This window comes from Leptonychotes weddellii, chromosome 11, assembly GCF_054177405.1.
Source record: "Leptonychotes weddellii isolate Sample4059 chromosome 11, ASM5417740v2, whole genome shotgun sequence".
NCBI lineage: Eukaryota > Metazoa > Chordata > Mammalia > Carnivora > Phocidae > Leptonychotes > Leptonychotes weddellii.
The window spans coordinates 21,487,150-21,509,076 of NC_138379.1; the positions used below are offsets into that span (position 1 = coordinate 21,487,150).

Sequence of the window (21,927 nt, forward strand, 5' to 3'; positions counted from 1 at the left end):
TTAAATATTTATTTATTTGACAGAGAGACAGCGAGAGAGGGAAAACAAGCAGGGGGAGTGGGAGAGGGAGAAGCAGGCTTCCCACTGAGCAGGGAGCCCTATGTGGGGCTCGATCCCAGGACTCCGGGATCATGACCTGAGCTGAAGGCAGATGCTTAACGACTAAGCCACCCAGGCACCCCGATAAATCACTATTTTAAACCAGTGATTCTCAGTTGAGGGTGATTTTGGCCTCCACTCCCGCCCTCAGGGGCCTTTGGAAACATCTGGAAACATTGTTAATTGTCCTAATTGCAGGGGGGAGGCTGTCAGTGGCATCTAGTGGGTGGAGGCCCGAGATGCTGCTCAACATTGTGCAGGGCACCAGGCAGACTCAGACCAGAGAGTGATCTGGCCCAACTGTCAGCCATGCCCAACTTGAGAAACCCTGTTTCAAACAAAAGTGGATGAAAGTATACATGCAATTTTTTAACTTGTGGTTTTCAGTGCCTGCATCATGGACGTTTTCCCCAGGCCAGCTCATGTTGGTTTACCTCATTAAAAACAAGTGATTTTCTTAGTATTCCCTTGTAGGGATGTATATACCATCATATATGTTCATCTAATCCCTTAAGATGGACTTGATACCATACTTAATTTATTATTATAAAGAGGGCAGAGATGAATATCCTAACACCGATTTCTTGATTCATATGTTAGAGGTACTTTCGTAAGAGAAATTCCTAGATGTTGAACTGTTAGTTCAAAGCATCCTAGATTTAAACTTTGGAGAGGTATTGCCAAAATGGTCCCCAAAATGTTTCACCAGTTTACAAGATGAGCCGTTATAATCACCAGTCCTCAAAATAAGTATCAGAACTCACATTTGAGAGACGAGGGTCTCTTCTTGTCCAATTGAAAATGGATTTATTTTCCATTTTCTGAGGAAAGGTCTGGCTCCCGGACTTCCTGGGGTAGCAAAGGAAGAGGAAGAAGCGACCCATACAGGCTGGGCTCTTTCAGTCGTCAAGAGGCTGAAGGTCCCCATGCAGTCTGTATTGCTGCTACCCCAGATCTCTCCTCCCGCTGTTTCCTAAGGAGGAGCAACTTTCCCCTGGTCCCAGGTGACCTCCTCTGAGAGCAAAACATGGGGAGCTCTGGGGTCAAGCTTGCCTCCTGCCAGCACCCTCAGCGGCCCCAACCTCCCTGGGCCACCGTGTAAGAAACCACAAGTTCCCCCCGCCCCAACTTTTTTTTCCTCCTCTGAAGTTTCCTGTTTCTTTGTATGGGACACAAGGACAAAATAAGTTCTTGAGTAAATGGTGGGAATCTTGTTTTGTACAAGTGGAGAGCAAGGGATTCATCGCCTCGCTCCAGTTTCCATGTTGCCTTTGTTTCCCTGGCCCAGTTATCGATGCCCGGGCTTTCCCCTGCATCCTAATGAAGGACGATGAAACGGGCTAAATCTTGGGGCACAATGCTCACACTGCGGGCTCTGACGCGCTTTGAACAAAACAAATCAGCTTCCACCAATTAAAGAACACTGGGGAATCCGGATTCGTTTGGGGTTTGGAGCACCAGAAGGTTTCCCACTAGCCTGTCCCAAGGACTGGGAAGAAAGAGCCCCAGATGAGAGGCACACTTTATACTTTAGCTTCAAAGGGGCAACCGCATTTCTCATCAGAATAAGTCATTAGGCACTTTGGGGTTTTCATGGAAACAGTAACACTGATGCAGTGGGAATGTGCCAAGCCTGCCAGTGGGTCATGCTCACCTCTCCTGTCACAGACGGAAGATGCTGGGCTATGGTGGGATGCGTGCAGATTGTCCCAAGACCTCTCAGGGGAGGGAGACATCGTAAACATGGAATTGTGGACTGGCTTTTACCCAGTTCCAAGGGCGGGGCTTAGCCTTAATTTATGGAAGACAGGGCCCCCTTTGTCCATAGTGAGATGGTACATCCTGGGGTGAAGAGCTTGGGCTCTCTGGGCAGAAAGACCTTGGTTTGACTCTTAGCCTACCATTTACCAGCCGAATGACCTTGAGCAGCCCGTTTCACTCCAGTGAGCCTCGGTTTCCCCATTTATAAAGTTCAGAAAAATAATACCACGTATTTCTCAGAGCGTTTGTGGGGAATGGAATGAAATAATCCACATAAGGCACTGAGTTGAATCATAGGAGCCATTTTTTTTTTTTAATTTTCTTATTTGAGCATAGTTGACACCCAACGTTACATTAGTTTCAGGCGTGCGACGTAGTGATTCAGTTTCTGTATAGGCTATGGGAGGCTCACCCCACTGTAGCTGCCATCTGTCTCCGTACGAGGCTACTACAGTATCATTGGCCGTATTCCCTGTGTTGTGCCTTTCATCCCTGTGACTTAGCCATTCCCTAACTGGAAGCCTGTGTCTCCCACTCCCCTTTGCCCATTTAGCCCATCCCCCACCTCCTTCCCTCTGGCCACCACCCGTTTGTTCTTTGTGTTTATAGGTCTGTTTCTGCTTTTTGGGTTTTTTTGTTTAGTCATTTGTTTTTTTTAGATTCCACATGTGAGTGTATATACCGTGTGGTATTTGTCTTTCTTGGTCTTATTTCATTTCGCATGATACCCTCTTTTGCCTCCCCTGCTATGGCCATTTAAAAGTTTGGCAGAAAGTAGGGGATGTTCCAGATAAGGGGCTGGGAGAACAGCACCAGTTTCTACAAACTGGATGATTATGACACACCCGTCTTGGGGTTCCAGGGTTTAGGAGGATTCTCCCCTCAACTTTCTAAGTTTCCTCTGTGAACTGCTTTTTGCAAATCATTGCCGATACTAAGTATTGCTTACCGCTGCACTTAGGTACAGGCAGAAGGATCTGGTTTTAACAGGGCAAGTAGTCACTGCCAATGTCATTGTCACAGAGGAATCCTAAATCCCAGAAGACACCCACACTGGGCACGATGGATGGGGAGCCTTTGTAACCAGGGCAGCCCAGAGATGAGGCTGTGAGAAATGATGAATGGAGTAATGCCCGGGAGGAACTGGATTTGGAAGCTCCAGGGTAGGTTACCCAAGCATCATGTTAGGGGTCAGCCTCCCTTTTTCTCATGGGGTTTTTCAGAAGTCACTCGTTTAACATGGGGTAGGCTGTATGTCAGTCCCCGGGGGGTCATGTAGGAGACTGGTGCTCCAGACCATCACTTAGATGTTTTATTAGAGGGACATGGCAATAAAGAGAATGAGCAGTCTGGCTTGAGATGGCTTGAGAGGTAGAGGGATAATTCCATGGAAGAGTCCTGAGGAATCCATAGTTGGTACCCACACGTACTTGATAGCCCAGAGCCTTCAGAAATTGGAGGGGGCCCAAGAAGACCACGAGCTAATGGACTGCTACCTTCTCATACACCTCCTTACACCTGAGCCTCCCCTCTATTTCCCTTCCTGACATGGTAATGAATCTCTGACGTCCTTTTTGGTGTATCTAGAGGAATGCCATCCCCTTTAGATTAATATCTGAAAAGCAAAAACTATTACTGAACACAGGAAAAGCTGCCTTTATATAGTTATCAAGGTATTTGTTTGTTTGTTTTATAATTCATGGGAAACATTTCCTTTTCATTTGAATCATTCCTTGTTGGATGAACCTGAGTCTGTGTAGATGAAGTCACATTTTAGCATTAACCCTGATGGGCTCCATGGGCTTCTTAACCAAAGCGTTGGTCTCTGGCCTCCTAACCAAAGCGTTGCTATACCCCATTCAGGGTCAGATGCTTGGTGGCTGGCATGTTAGGGGTGCGTTTTGCGAGTCAGCAATCCTTTTCATTATGGACATCATTCCAGTAGATAATAAGAGGACAGGTGAGGCCACACGGTCAACTTTCCAGCCTGACTGTCTCCAAGAGCTCAGGATGGAGCACCCATCAGGGTGGAGAGGGCCAGACCCACCATCGTTTTACTAAGAATTCCTTCCACTTGCCTGCCCCTGACAGGGCCCTCTTGGCTTCTGCTTTGGCAGATGAGGTCACTGAGGCAGGACTTAATGCAGGAGGCAGATTTTATTTTGGTTCTGGGTTAAGAGGTAATCCATTAGAGGGGGGGTGGGCTGCCTGTCACCGAGGGAAGAGACTGGAGGATGCAAAGAGTGGGAGAACGTGAGAGCAAAGCAGAATTAACTTCTGGTGGGAACAAACATCCCTGCCTCTATGGGCCCGGAGACTGTCACCAGCCCCTTGACAGAAGCTAGAGGTCCCCCTCACTTTTCTCTAAAGGCTCCTGCTTCGTGGGGCATTCACTTCCTGTCCCTCACCCTGCTTCAGATGATAAAATCTTCCTCTCTACAAAACATAAGACCTTTCCACTGGCATCCAGGTATTGAAAACCACAACAGTAGTCTCTACCATCTCTGTTCTCAGTATGGGCCAGGCTATGTGCTTTACTTGACCTTGTCTCATTTCATTGTCTCAGCGTCCCCATGGGGTAGGTACTGTGATCCTCGTCACTTTATAGACCCATATAGCCAAACATTTTTGAGTGTCTGTTAGGTACGAGGAACTGGGGCAATAAGGCAGGGCCGTACAGTATATTTTTTCCCTCCTATTTGGCAGAACCATAAAACAACTCCAGTCTTAGCCTTTCTCAAGTGCAGAGGAGAGTGTCACATACCACAGGGTTCCTGGCCACAACTTCCTGTAGGAAAGCCTTTGGAGATGGTGACGGTGGCAATGAGCATTACTAAGTGGGCAAAGTCTTTTAGGACTCAGACGTGCTCGACAGCTCATTCTCTTCATCCCCAAGGCTAAATGGAACAGAACTGCCTAGTTTGGGTGATTTCCATGCTGAGTATTTCTTATATTTTGAAGAATTGACTATAAACACCGCTCAGGGACATTTTCCCCAGAAGGCACTGTTATCCACCTCCCACCTCATTCCCAGTAGCTGACTCAGAAACCTGAGATTTGGGGAAGCCTCGAGAAGACTGTCACCAAGCAGGTCCACCAGGTGGAGGGTAGCTAAGTTTCTACCCCTTACGTAGGTTACTCATTTACTCCGCCAAATAAGGACGTGTCAGGTTGATTTTGAACAAAAGTAAAATGGCCAGTACTTTCTGAGCATTTTTCAAAGTTGACCTGTCTCTTAGACACAGGCACTGTCTGCTGTCTAAGTAGGCCATCCAAACACCGGAAAAATGGTATCCGAAAGACACAGTGTACCAGGAGCCAAGGACAATACTGATTAAGATCAAATAGCTAATTGTAAGCCTCAGCCTCCAAATTGCTGCCGGATGAATAAATAGCAGTGTGTGCCATCCAAGCATAATTTCGCATGGATACTGTCTCATTCGCACCCACAGAGGGCTGAAAAACTTCAGGGGGACAGAGTTCCATTGGCTGGAAAGAGATAAAAAGGGTTTGCGGTGGGGAATCCAGTTGGTGTCATTATGCCTGGTTGGGGGAGACCTTTGTGGAGGTAAAAGATAATGGGTTTGACCCAAAGACACTACACTCAAATATAAGCTGAACAGGAGAAATGAAGAAGAGAGGAGGGCCCAGCCAGTGCTTGTCTCTGGGTGTTGCTCTCATGTTCATTCAGGTTTCCAGAATGAACAAAGGCCCAGTGGGAAAGTTAAAGCCTTTTCCAAACAGAATGGAAATTCTGTCACAAACTGTTTCCTTGATTTTGGTGACAAGTGAGAATGGGTGGATACCAAGAGTATACTAAGAATTGAGACCAACATGCCTCCATCACCCAACCCCCAAGACCAGCTAGGTAAGGGGGTCACGAATTGTGTTCACTTTGGATCTGTTTTCTTTGCCGACATTCTCAGATAATCTTGCACCTCTGAAATTCAGCTCTTATTAAAGAGACAAAGTAGTACCCTGGCTTAGTTTTTTTTAACCGGGGCTGTCTAGCTACTACAAATATATTTCATTCATATACATTTCGAGAAAAGAAATGTATATTTTTTGATGTGCAGTTTTGTAAATTATATCAAACCATTTCTGAAAGCAAGCAAGGTATAAATAATAGTAATTACAAGGAATCAAAATGATCTAGAAGCAGGGTAAGAATGAATGAAAGAGAACATTAGAGGGGACGAGAGAGTGAAATGGAGCGTCCACGTTTGCATCTGGCGAAATGATCAGCCTCAATTGTCTCTGATTCTGAGTTCTCTGGCAGCAAAGGCAAACAGAGAAATGCCTTAGATGGTGTGGCCCTAATTGTATATTAAGTGAAAGTGAACACAAGTTCATTTGGAGGTGCAAATATTACCCATTTTGTTACATCCCCTACTCCTTTTTTTCTCCTTATCTAAAGATGGGTGCTGGGGAAATGTATTCTACTTCTGTCTTGTAAATGACAGATTTAATCTCTTTTTATACCAAATATTTCTAAAAACTAGATCCTTCTACCTCCCCTGAAAAAAAAAGGTAGCTGGGCTTTTTTAAGCTTACACCATTAATATGTATGCTGACCCACTGGCTTCCAACCCACACTCCTGCAACTCTGCTTAAGGGTTTTCTTGGGCTCCCAAAGCCCACTGGTTCATATATATGGGCAGACAGGAGGTGCTGAGAAATTAGTGTTAATCCCATCATCCTTCAACAAATGATTGATTGCATTTGGTCATTGCATTCATCATACCCCTTGACCCTTAGGTAAGATAAGACGGAGGCAGGTTCTGCACTCTCAGAGTTTCCCAATGGCATTGAGCATCAGTGACCCCCAGTGGTGACTGTCTTGATAATGGGAACTTCCCTGTCTAACTACAGTTTGTCCTTCCTGGGACCACCACCTAAATAAACTACTGGCATTCAAATCTCTGTCTCACAGCCTGCTTCTGGGAGAACTCAGCTTAAGATACCTCATGAAAATATTTCTTTGAGAGGCTAACTTAATAGAGGACTGGAGCTCAGGTCAGCTCCATCAGCATTTGCTTGTTTCTTTACAATATTAGGTAAGCCTTTGATCAATGCTGAATAACATATTTCAGGATTGCATTGTCTGAAGGATGCTCAAAATATGATTGTACTGTTGATTTTAAAAGATCCAGTGTTAGACCCAAGAATTGATATCTCTCTCTCATGAGCTCTCTCTCTCTCTCTCTCACACACACACACACACACACAAAGTGTGTGTGCATGAGAACCAGCCCAGCTCTTTATTGGGTGGGGTGGTGGAAGTGAGTGGAGACTCCAGTGGTGTTTGTGAAGAGAGCCTGTAGTATTTCCTAAAAGACTTGGAATCTTCTAAAGGATTTGAGCAAACTCTGTAGTATTTCCTAAAAGACTTGGAATCTTCTAAAGGATTTGAGCAAAAACCTAGCATTTTTCTGACAGGGGTTAGAAAGTGGGTGGTCCCAACCTAAGGAAATATCCCTGGGCCTTCACTAATGGTCTCATCTTTCGTAATCGTGCCCTTGATGGACTGGTCATACCGCATTAATTTCAACATGGGTCCTGGTTAAAGTACCACAAGGAGAACACAAATGTGATAAGACATCCCAGCAAATGCCCAGCGGTTATTCTTAGAAGCATCTAAATTAGTACCTGGTTCCATTTCACGCAGCTTCCCCCCTCCAGAGGAGCACGTTTTCTTTCAGATAACACAGCAGGCTAGGTGGTAGCGACCCAGTTCAATCAGCTCTGCCTGATGAGGTCTTTGTTGCTGGGGTTGGCTAGTGTGTACGGAGACCCCATTCCCCTTTCAGATTCATTCAAGGCCCCCATGACTACCTTTGCTTTTATTCCTTGGTTAGGGTCCTATGTTCTGATGTAATTTTAGAAGCAAAGTTAAGAAAGACACTAGTCACTTAGGATAAATTGGTGCTAGTAAGAAAAAAAAAGAAAAAATATATAACAATATATATACTGTGTATATACACTCCTCTGAATTTTTTTTTGGTAAAAATCTGACCTGGGGAATAGGTACTTGGAAGTCTCCAAACCATTTTTTTTTAAAATAAGTGCTTTAGCGAGGCTGGGGGGCGCCTTGAGGTATCTCAAGTACTTTAGTACAATAAACGTTAACTGACATCACTTCTGTTTCTGGGTTTAAATAAAAACATTGCTATGTTAAAGCTTCAGGAAAACATCTTCCAGTGCCTTATTCTGCTGAGGAAGCACTCACTTAGTATACAGTGCAAGAAAATCAGGCCATGAAATCAGTAGTGCACGGCCCTCCCCCAGTCTTTCTGTACAAAGAGGCATGCCGGACTTCCAATAGGCAAAGCAGTGATTGGATTCTCCACCTCCTAGGGGCTTTTTATAGATCTTGTCTTCTAATTTGAACTTGCAGCTTCGAGACTAAAGCAAAAGGAAAAGACAGATATTCATGGGTGTTTGGTGTATCATATTGAAATTCTACATTTATCCGTAAAAAGATATTTTTGTGAGCAAGGATACACTGGTGGATAGTAATGTGATGGAAGAAGGGATCTTTTTACTTGCCACAGCTGGGATCTCCCCCGCTCCCGAGTTTTGTGATTATTAAGGGGAGGGGGAGGTGGGTCCGCTTCCTAAATTAGGAATGAAGAGTGTGGACTTCCTTTTGTCATAGTCAATATAATTGACTGACCAGAGGGCACAAAAAATGGTGTTATTTGTGTGCACTGAATAATCATGTTTCCTAGAAATGTCTCCACATTATCTTGACATATTCTCTGATGTCTCCATTATCATGTCCATTTCCTGTAGACCTTCTGGACCTGGTCACCTCACCTACCTTCTGTCCAGCATGGATCTTCGTGTACCAGTCAGGGGAGAGAAAGATGTAACTTTATTTGCTTTAAGTCAGTTTCAATGCAAGTCTAAGACCCATACTTCGGACTTGTGAGAAATTCAGTCTGTCCTTGTTGGGGCCTCCTCTGTACCTTCAGGTTGTAAAACGGTTGCTGGCTTTACACAGACAGCACCAACTCTTCACATGATAGATTCTGGATCCACACTGGTTAGCGTGGAGAAGCCCATTGTCTCAGAGCACCTGATCCCTTAAGGTAAAACGGCTCTGCTGGTGTGGGGCTGACCTGCAGCCAGAGCAGCTGTGGAGGCTGGAGGCCCTTCTGATGAGATCCGACCTCTCTAGATGCCCTGCCAGTCATCCTCCCCAAGATCTGCCAGGAGCTGAAAGGCATGCAGGGCTTCATGCCCAGGGCTGAGAAGGCCGCCCCTCTGGCATCTTGTCACCTCTGAGGAGTGCCACCGTGGGGAGGCATGAAGGGCCCTGAAGCCCAGGGCTAAGAAAACAGAGCTGTCCTTAGTTTTTCCCCCAAACCAGTCACTGAGCCAAGCATTTGGGCTCAAATGATTTATTAAAGAAGGTACTCCCAAGATCAACCAGTAAGGGAGTTGGGGAAGCAAGATGGGAAAGAGGAGGAAACCAAGCAAGAGTGATTTCAGCTCAACTCCCAGACTCAGCCCGATCCTGTGGGGTGCTGGGGAGTGTAAATGATGCCCTGAGGAATAGGAGTTGAGCTATTTATACACCTTGCAGTCATTGTCTATGGGCAACCCTGGAGTGGGCACAAGGGGACAAAAATCTTGGCATTTTTCAGCTCTTCATATAGGCAAGGTGGTGTCCATGCCCAAGGGCAGTCCTCTGAAGGTGGCAGGTGCCAGCTTCAAGTGTAGAAGCTGATCTGGTAAAAGGATATGAGGGACCTGGGTGGGGCACCAATAGCATTCACTACAAGGGCCGTCTCAAAGCCACCATCTATCCTTCAGTAAAGTGGCATCACAGGGAACCACCTCATCCTGTTGCCGTGAGAAAAAAAAGAAGACAAGGCTAGCGAGCCTTTCTTTAAATGTTTATCTGAAACAGGAATGCACCCCCAAGTACTGTTTCTGTTTGTGAAATGGCATGTAAGGGCATGCTAAACTTAGTGTGTTTATGTCCCCAGGCTGAGTCCCAAAAGGACCAGGGCAATGTGCTATTTATTATTAATCCTGGAATATTTTACTTAGCAAAGCAGGAGCCCTGATGCTCCTTCAGCCAGGGATGCAGATGTTTTACATTCTCACTTGGCTTTGTGTGAAAACATCCATCCCACTGAGGAGAAAGGAAGCACGAAGCCCTTGAAAAATCAAATAGAAACGAATCAAGGATCTGTTCAATGGGGAGACACAAAGGATTCTAAAAAGAGAAACCACAGGGGAAATAAAGAGGTAGTTTTTGAAATGTAACCCCGGGGAGCATGCTCTGATGAGATGCAGATGGTCTATGGACCCAACAGGTCGATGTCTAAACTGGGAGAGAAAGAGGCGGGTGGAGGAAGTCTTAGAATTCTATTCAAAAGCATGCTAGGAGAGTGTACAGCTTTGGCAAGTACGGGAAATAAATGAGAGGGAAGAGGGAATGATGCCCAGTGGATGTTTGATACAAGAATACAATTTGAAGGCTTCATTTTGCAGGATTAAAAGAAATGAGTGTACAGAGACCATGGCTGATACTCAGAAGTCTGAGTCAACACACTGAATCCTGGTCTGGAGGCCCATCATGCATAGACATTACCAAGAAAATAGAGTGTAATATTTGTTTTATATCCAAATAGACCTAATAATAAGACTTTAGATTTCCTTGTGGGTTTTTTTTTAAGGTGTATGAATTTGGGGAATTGATTTTTTTAAGGTTTATTTATTTTTATTTTAGAGAGAGAGCGAGCCCGGGGCAGGGGGCGGGGGTGGGGGGGGAGGAAGGGCGGGCAGAGGGAGAGGGAAAGAGAATCCTCAAGCAGACTCAGTGCTGAATGGGGAGCCCAATGCGGGGCTCGATCCCAGGATCCCAAGATCGTGACCTGAGCCGAAATTAAGAGTTGGACACCTCACACTGAGCCACCCAGGCGCCCTGAGAAGTTGGTTTTTAAAAGAAGTTGGGTGCTTTGTAAATAAAGGCAAACAGGGGAAAAGGAGACTATGTGTTATGTAAATTATTCCTCAAAACCAGCCCAGCCAGATAAGTGCTATTATCCCGTTTCACAGACCAGAAAAGCAAGGTTTGGAGAATTATATAATTTTCCCATGCTCCGGTTCATTAAGTGGAAGAATGAATAAATTTTAACCTTTATCCCTTCCATCTACTAACAAATATTTATTGAGGACCTACTGTGTACTTACTCTGGACACTGCGGAACCAAATAATTATTTGAACCTGTATCTTCTGATTCTGAAAGCTGTTCTTTCTCCCCCAGAGTCTGGTGACAAAGATCATTTCAATCTGAGCTCGAGGGAAGTTGGATTACTCTATGATTATGCAAGTCGGTAATGAGATGTACAGGGAGTGGAGGGTATGGGAGCATCAAACAGGGCATGGCAGACTGAACGCTAGGTTTATAGGCTGAGCAGGGAGGACCCAAACCATTTTGCCTGCTACTTTAAAAAATGAAAATAACGAACAACCACAAAAAGAATAAACAACAAAAATTTTTATGGTTACATTTTCTGATTACCAAACATGGGGGAAAAAAGTATATAGAGACAAAAGTCATTTTTGATGTTACAAGCCAGAGATATGACTATAATTATCTTAGAGTATGTTTCTCCCGTCCATTTTTCTCTGCTTTGGCTGCTTAAAATTTTTTTCTCTGATTTTGGCTTTTAGCAGTTTTGTGTACTAGGTCTGTGTGTGGTTTTCTTCATATTTATCTGTTTTGGGACTTTGTGAATCTGTAGGGGGATGTCTTTTATCAGTTTTGGGGACTTTTTCAGCCATTATCTCTATATGCTAATTTTACTCCGTTTCTTTTCTCCTGGGACGTCAGGTACATGCCTTTATTAAGCTTCTCACTGTTTCTTTACATTTTCCACTTTTTTGACTCTTGGGCTTCATTCTGAATTCTTTCTTGTAAGTTATGTTTCAGTTTATTAACACACGTGAGCTGTATCTGATTTGCTATTAAGCTCACCCACTGAGCTTTATGTTTCTGCCATTGTCACTTTTTAGTTCTAGATTGCTCCTTTGGTTAGTTTCTAAGGTTTCCAGTCTTCTACTGAAGCTCTCAGTTTTCTGTTTTATTTCCTTGAGCATGCTTGCCATATTTATTTTCAACTACAGCATCTGAATCCTTCTTAAATCTGTTTCTATTGCCTGTGTTTCTCTTGAATTTTAGCCATATATTTTTTTTTTTTTAAGATTTTGTTTTTAAGTAATCTCTACACTTAATGTGGGGCTCGAATTTACAACCCCAAGCTTAAGAGTCCCATTGAGCCAGCCAGGCACCCCCAGCCATACAGTCTTAAGTTCCATTAGACCCTAACTCGTAAGCATCATTCGGCACTAGGAAGCTCTATCCTGGTGACCATCCATGAGCAATAACTCAGAATCAAATAACAGTTCTCCATTCTAAGATCTCATCAAGTTTAAGGTGTACTGTTGATTTAATTATAGCTTCTCTGAGAGTTGGAAGTAAAGATGTGCTACTTGAAACATGCACGTGTGACCTGAGTTCAGACATGTCTCATTATAACAGAGTAGGCATCTAAGAATTCTAGAAATATGGCAGAATTCCCCAGCCTTGGGCAGACTTGTTTATACATCCTGACTCAGTTTCTCTTTAAGTTTCCTTTTAAAGCCTCCTCAGGGAGAAACACAGATAACCGGAATTGTCCTAAAGCTTTGTTATCTCCAAAGGCTCAAGAACTCTCCAGCATTCCTGCTGATTAAACCCACATTAAATGTAGTTAGAAATAGGATCCATGAGAATCCTGCACTTAGGAAATCATGGGGCAGGAGCCTGGTGCACCACGGAAGTCCTTACTTCCAAAAAGAGGAAAACCCACCTCTCAGGCTCACAGTAGAAGGGATTGCTTACCTTTTGCTGAAGCTGATGTGGCTGGAGTGTTTTTCATTTTCTTTTAATATTCTAGGACTGGTCTTAAGTATCACCAGAATTTTTCTTGGCCATGAGCTCTAGCAAGCAAAACTCAAAATGAAGGAGGAACTGTGCTTGCATTGCACAAAGCATAGCTCTTTGATAGGCTAACTGACCACGGAGTCTAGCCCTACCAGGGTCAGGCAGCGGGCAGGGGCTGTGGCCAAGGGAAGCATGCAGCTCCCCCCACCCCCGCCCCGAAGCAGACAGCTACTTCACAATACCAGTTGATTGTTGCCGTGTGGTAATACAGCCCAGGGTTTCCAGATCTGAATTTTGTCAGAAGCTGGTAAAACAGATTTTTGTGAGCAATCTCCTGATTTTTATGTTGGCAGTGAATTCATTTTCTAAAACTTGCAGGTATGACACACCGTGTTTTGGAGATAATTGCAGCTGTGGGCTCCTGCTGGTTGTTTCTGGGCTACATGTTTAGCATTAAGTGAGCCTCTACTATAAGAAGGTAGTCCTGGGGCACCTGGATGGCTCAGTTAGTTAAGCAACCAACTCTTGGTTTTGCGACAAGTCATGATCTCAGAGTCATGAGATCGAGCCCTATATCGGGCTCTGTGATCAGCATGGAGTCTGTTTGAGGGTCTCTCTCTCTCCTTCTCCTTCTGCCCCTCCTCCTGCTCATGCACTCATTTTCTCTCTCTCTAAAATAAATAAATCTTAAAAAAAAAAAAAGAAGGTATCCCATCACTGACGCAACATGGAATGCTTTCTCTGCCTGCCCCCCTCCCCCATCATAGAGGCATTCCTGGAAATGCAAGCACTTTCCAGGGGGCTTTCTCAGTACACTTGATGTTTCAAAAGGTGCATTGCCCTCCCTATGCCATGTTGGTATTTTGAAAGACTCCCTCAGTGAGGTCCATTTTTTTACAATTAAAATGGGATTTTGGAGTCCCCCGCCATGGAAACTGCTTATAGTAAGTAGCCCAAAAGCATACAGAATATCATTGAAATCATCTGCCACATGGTCTATGGGCAATCTTAGAGTAGACAAACGAGTAATTTGGCTGATATTAGCAACCTTGCCAAATTGCCCATAGGGAAATTTACTAATTGTCGGTTCTCAAATATTTTAGAAGTGTTATATGAATGGAGATTCTTTTCTTGCCTGGAGGCAAGCATGCAAGTTGCTTAAAAGGTAATTGGGACAGTTACGGGAAGAAAAGCATGTCAGATGCATGATCCCATTGCTTGGGGACTGTTTCATAGGGATGAGACTGTATCTTAGAAGAAATGATTAAAAAGAGACCAGGAAGGCTTACAGAGCAGTTGGTACCCAAACGCAGTAATTAAAGGTTGAATTCCTCAGGGGCCCTACTCTGTGTCCTTAGGCGAGTAATATTCACCATTGTGCTGTAATCCATTTGAGAAAAATATGTTATCTGATAGAATCTTTCCAGGATTTGTCTAATATCTGTTCAGTGCTCAGAATAGCTGGTGTTGCCACTTTTACTTTGCATAGCTGTTCCACACGAGTTAGAGAATAGAAATGCCTTGGGGGTGGGGCACCTGGGTGGCTCAGTTCCGAGTCTTGATTTCAGCTCAGGTCACGATCTCAGGTCATGACCTCAGGGTGGTGGGATCAAGCCCTGAATCAGGCTCCATGCTCAACAGGGGGTTTGCTTCAGATTCTCCCTCTCCCTCTGCCCCTTCCACTTGTATGCGTGTGCACCCTCTCTCTCTCTCAAATAAATCTTTTTTTCTTTCAAAAAAAGAAATGCCTTTGCAATGGATATTGTTAAATGTTTAGATGGAAAGCATGTTTTTAGAGATCAGGGGAACTTCTTTGTATCTCTGAATTTCTATCATCTTCTAGTATTTTCGAACTATACATCTCAGCACACTTGTGTCCCTGCAGATGAAATATAAAATCTTAAATTCATTTCATATATGCAGCCTTGTTTCTAGTAAGTTCTGCTTTCTGGGTACAGCACAAATAGGAAACTGAAGACTCTTGTCTAATTGCCTAAGCTTTAGGGAATGAAGGAGATAATACAACGACATTGGGAAATAATCATCCCTGTGTACTGATCATAAAATCTAGGTGCAATGTTCATGTTGTCCAGGCCTGCCCAGCTCCCACAGCTTGAGAAGGAAATGAACAAGGTCACAGGAGAGCCAGTTGTGGTGTCAAATTTATTTATATGGGGAATGAAATACTTCCCAATTTAAGAACAGATCGTTAAAGCAAGGGGAGGACATGTCTCACACATGCATTTTCTGTTATGAGTTTTCTCTTGCTGAGTCCTGTGGGCACCATCGTTAGCAGGCTCCACATCGCTGCATTTTTAATTCAGTGAAACATGAAAAGATCCGGTTCTAAAATGGAATGCTTCACACTTTTAATTGCTCTTCCCCCCCCCCCTTTTATTTTCTTTTAGTCCTTGAAGAAAGTAACTGCTCAGACCCTGGGGGCCCAGTCAATGGGTACAAGAAAGTAACAGGAGGCCCAGGGCTTATCAACGGGCGCTATGCAAAAATTGGCACCATCGTGTCCTTCTTTTGTAATAACTCATACGTTCTTAGTGGCAATGAGAAGAGAACTTGCCAGCAGAATGGAGAGTGGTCGGGGAAACAGCCCATCTGCCTAAAAGGTAACTGATGAGTATTTGTGAAGTATATTTCCACAGAAATAGATGGAGTGGCTGGACTTTTTGGTAGCTCCCTACATGTGTGTGAGCCCCTGAAAAAATGCCTTTCCCTCTTAGGTTCTCACTGGAACCATCTATCACTCCTAGGTGGAAGGTCATCCCTGAAAACATATGCTTCTTTTTCGGACCTCCAGAGGACCTGCTTATCCTAATCACAGCTTCTCACTGTGATCAAGAAGAGTTACAAAGTTATCAGAGCAGTTTAGGGGAGATGACAGGGCTAGGTTTTATATATGTAAACCCAAGAACAAAATTGAGGCAGTCAGTGGGCTCCAATGTAGCTACATTTATCTACTCTCTATGAAATAGGAAGTTGGTACAGGAAATAAAAGAACAAAATAGACACATTATCCCTGCCAGCCTGTGTGGTGGGAGGTTTAAGATGTTAACATAATGGAAAACATCTTAATAAGATAGCAAGACCTCCAGCATTCAAGGCAGAGTTAGAGGAAATGGATGAGCAGTGTATGTTGAGAGAAAGGAGCAATCAATATTGCTTGAAATAGGGACAGCTGTAGGCAGCAGGTAGGAGCCGAGCCAATCTGGGAAGCCTGGAAGAGTTTGCAAGAGGTGCAGAGCAGTTGGGATGATATTCCCATCATAAGACAAAGGAAAACAAGACAAGGAGTATAGGCAGAAGTGAAAGGATCATGGTAAACTCAAAGTGGGGCCAACTGGGAATCTGGAAAGTAGATTGAAAAGGTTGGTTTGGGACCAGGAAACATGGAACGTTGTATAGAGAAGCTTGAAACTTACCCCTTGGCAGTGGGGATGCGTAGTTTTTTACTGAACCAGGTCAACAGCCCCTGTATTTTAGGGGCAGGTCACAATTATCTGGCTGTTTCCTAGGAAGAAAAGCATGTCCTTGGCCTAGATTACCCAGATAATTGCCTTAATCCTCCACTTTCCCTTCTGGGTGTTTGTCAACAACCCAACTCATGGGAAAAGAAATAAAAGAGAACGGTTTGTGAAAGGAATAAATCACTTTAGACTTTAGCCAGAAGCGACCTTCATCCCCACCAGCACAGACTCTGATTCTTGATTTCATTAAGTATGGAAACAGTGTTTCATATGTCCTTGGAGATTTTTGTCAACTCTTCTCTTACAAATTAATAACAACCAAAGTTCTCTAGTTTACTAATTAGATGAATGTTGGCTGCTTGATTGGGAAAGTGAAGAAAAAGACACTTCAGCAAAATTAAGCCTGGGCTTTGAGGTGCCTTCAAATAATCATTAAGAGCCTCGGTTTCAGAGGAAGGAACTAGAGGAAGCAGCTACCCAAGACTTACCCATGGTTGACACTGCCATCTGGTCTTAAACGAGAGCCTTGTAGTTCCCTGTGTTGGGATGTATTTTAGAACCTTCATTTTTGACTGTGACTCCACGTTCCATCAAGTTCACTGATGATATTTGTGGGAACAGAGAGTCCCAGTCTAATGACTGCCAGGGTTTCACATCACCCGGGCGGAGTGGTTTTTCAGAGGTGCGTCCTCCATGGGGGTTCTCCCAAGAGGGGGTTGTCAATTTCGATGAAAGGCAGCATGCTCTTTTGCTCGGGAGCTTTCCAAACTTGGCTGGCACACCTCCTCTCTCAGACCTCTGAGGGGTGTCCAGAAAGGGTGGTCAGGGATGAATCTGAACTGAATGAACATGAGCAGTTAATATGGGAAAAGCTGATGCCCTCTTTTCTCCTTCATTCTAGCCTGCCGAGAACCAAAGATCTCAGACTTGGTGAGACGCAGAGTTCTTCCCATGCAGTTTCAGTCAAGGTGAGGTCGAAACACCTGAGCTCTGCTTTCAAGGGGAATGCGTGTGTCCCTTCCCGCCCCTTTTCCCCACTTGTGTTTGGCCAAAGACAGTCTGGGGTTTTTTAGGGACACTCAATGCTGACTGCTCATGAAAGAATAGGGCCTGTTAGAGGGAGGCTGATGAGCCAGCTGCCTTTGGCCAAGAGGTAGCAACTGCTGGAACATGGACACAGTTCATGGGATCGTGGGAAAGTAGGTGGTTGGTGGATCTTGAGACTTGAAGATGACCTTTGAGGAACTGGATTTTAATACTTGAGTCTTCCTGAAATTGCTGTGTGTTGCCTAGGGCAGCTTCTAGGGAGGTGGCCTTCCTGCCACATGCAACCAGCTTTGGCAACCATGCAACCAAGATGTTCTTGGTGGTAATCAACCAGATGAGGCAGGCCACTGGCACCCAGGAACTAGAGATAAATGACCAGCCCCGGTGAGGGATGGGAGCCCTCAGATATGCCTGCCTGGCCTTCCTCCTGGGAAGACAGAGGTGGGGACCACCGGTGGGCAGAGAATCGGCCCGGTTCTGCTTCTTCTCTCCTCGTTTTGTAGGAGAAACTGTTCTCACTTCATCTCATACCATTCTCCTCTTCCCCTCCACTCCGGCCCACGGGCCGCCCAGCTTGTCCCCGCCCCCTCCCCCCAAAGTGCTGCATCAGAGCCTTGGCCCTTCTGTCTGGACCCTGCTTCTGCTGCGTTTCCGTGAGGTTTAAAGCCGTGCTGCCGTCCGCTCCCTGCTCAGTTTTTACCTGGCAGAGAGACCTTCCCTGACCATCCTTTGGAAAATAAGAAACCCCCCCATCTTCTTTATCCATTCATCTGCTGAAGGATGCAACTGATGAATCGTTGAACACTACATCCAAAACTAACGATGTACTAGGGGCGCCTGGGTGGCTCAGTCAGTTAAGCGTCTGCCTTCGGCTCGGGTCTTGATCCCAGGGTCCTGGGATTGAGCCCCCGTCAGGCTCTCTGCTCAGTGGGGAGCCTGCTTCTCTCTCTCCCTCTGCCACTCCCCCTGCTTGTGCTCATAGGCTCTATCTCTCTGTCAAATAAATAAAATCTTAAAAAAAAAAAACAAAACACCTAACGATGTACTATATGTTGGCTAGCTGAACATAAAAAAAAAAAGAACCCCCCCAAATGTTATAGTACTGGTTAATGTTTTCTCCTTTTACACTTTACATAAAAACAAAGCCATCATCAACCTCAAAGAGTCGATCAATTAAAAGAAGAATAATAACCCCACCTCAACCCTGACTGCAGAGCTGACTTCTTTGCTCTCCTGCATTTTCTGTGCCTCAGATGTCAGCTTAGCTCCAGCCCTACCTGTCATCCTACCTAGGTTTTTGTTGTTGTTGTTCAATTTCTGTCTCTACCTAACCCTTCAAAAATAAAAGTTACCTGAACATTTTCTGTTTCGTTCATGCTCAAGTTCTGGGACCAAGAGCAATGCTTGCTGCAGGGGAGGCACCCCCCCACCCAAAATAACCATCCCAAACAGTGAATGAATGAATGAACAAGATTGACAAATAATGGCTCGAGACCGAGTTCAGTCTTTCTTAAGCACTGTATTCTTGGGCAGGCTGCTAAACTTGCTAAGCCTTTAGTCTCCTCCTTTGAAAAGTAAGGGCAATCCTAAAAACGCCAGTCTCTGGGGATTGCTGTACGGATTAGATGCAGCACACAGAGCTAGCTAGCATTTATTGAGTGTTCGCCATGTGCCAGTTACTCTTCTGAGTGCTTTCCACGTTGTTAGCTCGTTTAATCTTTCCTACAACCTCTGAGGTAGGTATTACTATTATTAGCGTTTTCTGGTCGGTTTTATTACCAGTTTTATTACGGATGGGTAAAGTGAGGCTCGGAGAAATTAATTAACTCGCCCCAGGTCACATTGCAAAATGTGGATCCAGGATGCAAATCCAGGATCTTCAGAGTCTTCAGCGTCTTCAGGGTCTGCTCCCGTATGCGCGAAGCTGCAGCCTAGCCCCATGTAAAGGCTTTAGCCAACCACTCACGCAAATGAGCAGCGGTTAGCGGCAGCTATCGCCTTCGGGACCCGTAACAACGAATCCCAGTGATTAGAACTGACCCCAGCCAAGTGACCTCAAATACTCCGAAAGCAGGATAGCCATCAATCTCTCACCTTTCCTCTGGATATTTCCTTCTATCTCTGTCTTTCCCGTTTCAGGCAAGGCATTTCCTTGGGAACAGTGACAGTGAAATACAAATTCCATCTTTTCCTGATCTTTATGATTTGCCTGGAGCTGGACTCTCCACTAAGTGGGATGAACCTGTTCTTTCCAACAAAACATCTTGTAGAGGAGCCCCTGAACTACTAAAAAAGACCCCTGGGCTTTGCATTTTTAAGGCAATTATAATGGAAGGTTAGGTGACAAGGTGCCAGGTGGCTCATGTGGATGAAAAAGCAAGACTAACACTTGGTTTTAAGGATCTTTCTGGAAGATAGGCTGCTGGAATATGGATATACCCATCTCCAGCAGCCCAGTCACCCAAGGACCCCAGAAGGCAGTGCAGTCTTTCAACAGATGGACCAAGAGATGAGCTGGTTTGCCAGTTAGGAAGCTCCTTGAACGACAGACCTTGTTCTAAACATGAGCTAAAGAGTCACTGAATGAAATCAATGTGAATGGAACATTTGCTCTGAGGGAAGCGCTATACAGACACATGAAATAGATTTCTTCGGATGACATCGGATGGCACAGTAGAGACACCAGGTTGGGAGTCGTAATTGCTCAGTGCTGCCTTGGGTACCATCTTAGCTTCCTGTGTGCCCTTCTCTACTCCCACTTCCCCCTCCAGCCTTCCTTTTCCCATTCATTAAACAGAGACGAACACACTGTTTCCTAGAGGAATTCTGACTTCTCAGTTAGTGGTTGTTATGTGCTGATTAAAATGAACGCAGGTTGTCCAACGTGTGTACATCTTCCCCCAAGAATCCCCAAGTGGTCTCTGGGGGACTTCAGCTTCTAGGGCTCATTTAAAAGGCCTTTTCACATTTACACACACTGCTCTGTATTCCTGCCAATCAGTGTGCCCTGAGAAGGTCCTATTCTCTGAGGTGTGCTAATTACAGACGCTGATTGCGAAATCCAGCTACTGTATCCACACAGTTTAGTTCAAGTCAGTTCCTGATATTGCCCCATTATCATAATGTTTGGAGGAAAAAAAGATGCTGGTCTTCAGAGGAACTTCCTTTCCTGTTTAATTTCACAGTTAATTTCTCTCTGTGCGCATGGACTGGGTAGCAGTCCCTTGGATAGCAGCTATTATGCCAGATATTATCCTCTGGTTAAAATCGTAGGCAGCCGGAGGCATGCCAGAAATGGAAATGGAAGAACAGAATGAAGGTTGAGGCGTGCAAGAGAATTTGCTCGGTGGTAGAGGGGAAGTGTGTGTGTGTGTGTGTGTGTGTGCGTGTGTGTGTGCGTGCGCATGCGCATGGTTGGGGGGGTGGGAAGGGGCAAATGGGAGAGAGACACACAGAGAATGAGACAGCCATGTTTTTTTCTGCTGTGACCAAATGTCTACGTGGGGATGGGCACGTGGACCACAGGGGCCACAAAGACTCTCTCTGGGCCCCCATGCAGGGAGACACCATTACACCAGCTCTACTCGGCCTCCTTGAGCAAGCAAAAGCTGCAGGGCGCCCCCACCAAGAAGCCAGCCCTTCCCTTTGGAGACCTGCCCCCCGGGTTCCAGCATCTGCACACCCAGCTCCAGTATGAGTGCATCTCGCCTTTCTACCGCCGCCTGGGCAGCAGCCGCAGGACATGCCTGCGGACCGGGAAGTGGAGTGGGCGAGCCCCGTCCTGCGTCCCCAGTGAGTCGGGCCTTGTCCGGGGGCGGGCGTGGCGTGGTAGTCCGGCTTCCGTGGCTGCTTGTGAAAAGCCATCGACCCAGTTGAAGACTTTCTGGGAAAGGGTCCTTGTCCAGTGGGCCTCCAGCTAATTCCCTAGCTTGGTTCTGTCTCATATTCCACAGTTGGAGCTTCCTTCCTTTGCCTTAAACTTCTAACTCGGGAGAAACTAACTCATTAGGTCTTCGATGAATTTTTTTGGAGAGGGGCATTCTTCCTTGTGGATAATTCTTTATTTTTTATTTATTTTTAAGAAGATTTTATGTATTTATCTGAGAAAGAGAGAGTGCGTGCGCACATGCAGGGGAGAGGCAGAGGGAGAAGCAGGCTCCTCGCTGAGCAGGGAGACCGTTGTGGGGCTCGATCCCAGCACCCCAAGATCGTGACCTGAGCTGAAGGCATTTAACATTTAACCAGCTGAGCCAGCCAGGCACCCCTCCTTGTGGATAACTCTTGTCATGTTCACTTGGAGAAAAGGGAGAGAACCATCATTAAGCACCAAGTAGGGGAAGGATTAACGATACCAGAAGGCTTCTACTTACGCCATCTTGGATACCCTGTCTGAGCCCGTTTTCATGCTTATCATCCCATGATATTGAATAGGTAGTTATTGATTAGGTGATGAGGTATTAAGTAGCCATAAGATTATGGTGATGATTACTGAGGTAATATGTGAAAGTATCTGGAAAAGAGCCTGGCACATGCTAAATTCTACCTTCCCCACCCTCTTTGTCAAAGGAGAACAGTATGGCTTAATTCTTTGTGGT

The 21,927-nt window shown here is 45.2% G+C and overlaps 1 protein-coding gene across 5 annotated transcripts in view; it reads left to right on the forward strand.

The window, feature by feature from the left end:
• The window catches only part of PAMR1 (peptidase domain containing associated with muscle regeneration 1), a 153,545-nt gene that overhangs the window by 128,570 nt on the left and 3,048 nt on the right, over positions 1-21,927 (forward strand). For all 5 annotated transcript variants that reach the window (XM_081798322.1, XM_081798321.1, XM_081798324.1 and 2 more), the window contains 3 exons: positions 15,215-15,427; positions 17,187-17,253; positions 20,892-21,124. In XM_081798322.1, the coding sequence (XP_081654448.1) occupies positions 15,215-15,427; positions 17,187-17,253; positions 20,892-21,124 (513 nt within the window). The remainder of the gene's footprint in view (positions 1-15,214; positions 15,428-17,186; positions 17,254-20,891; positions 21,125-21,927) is intronic.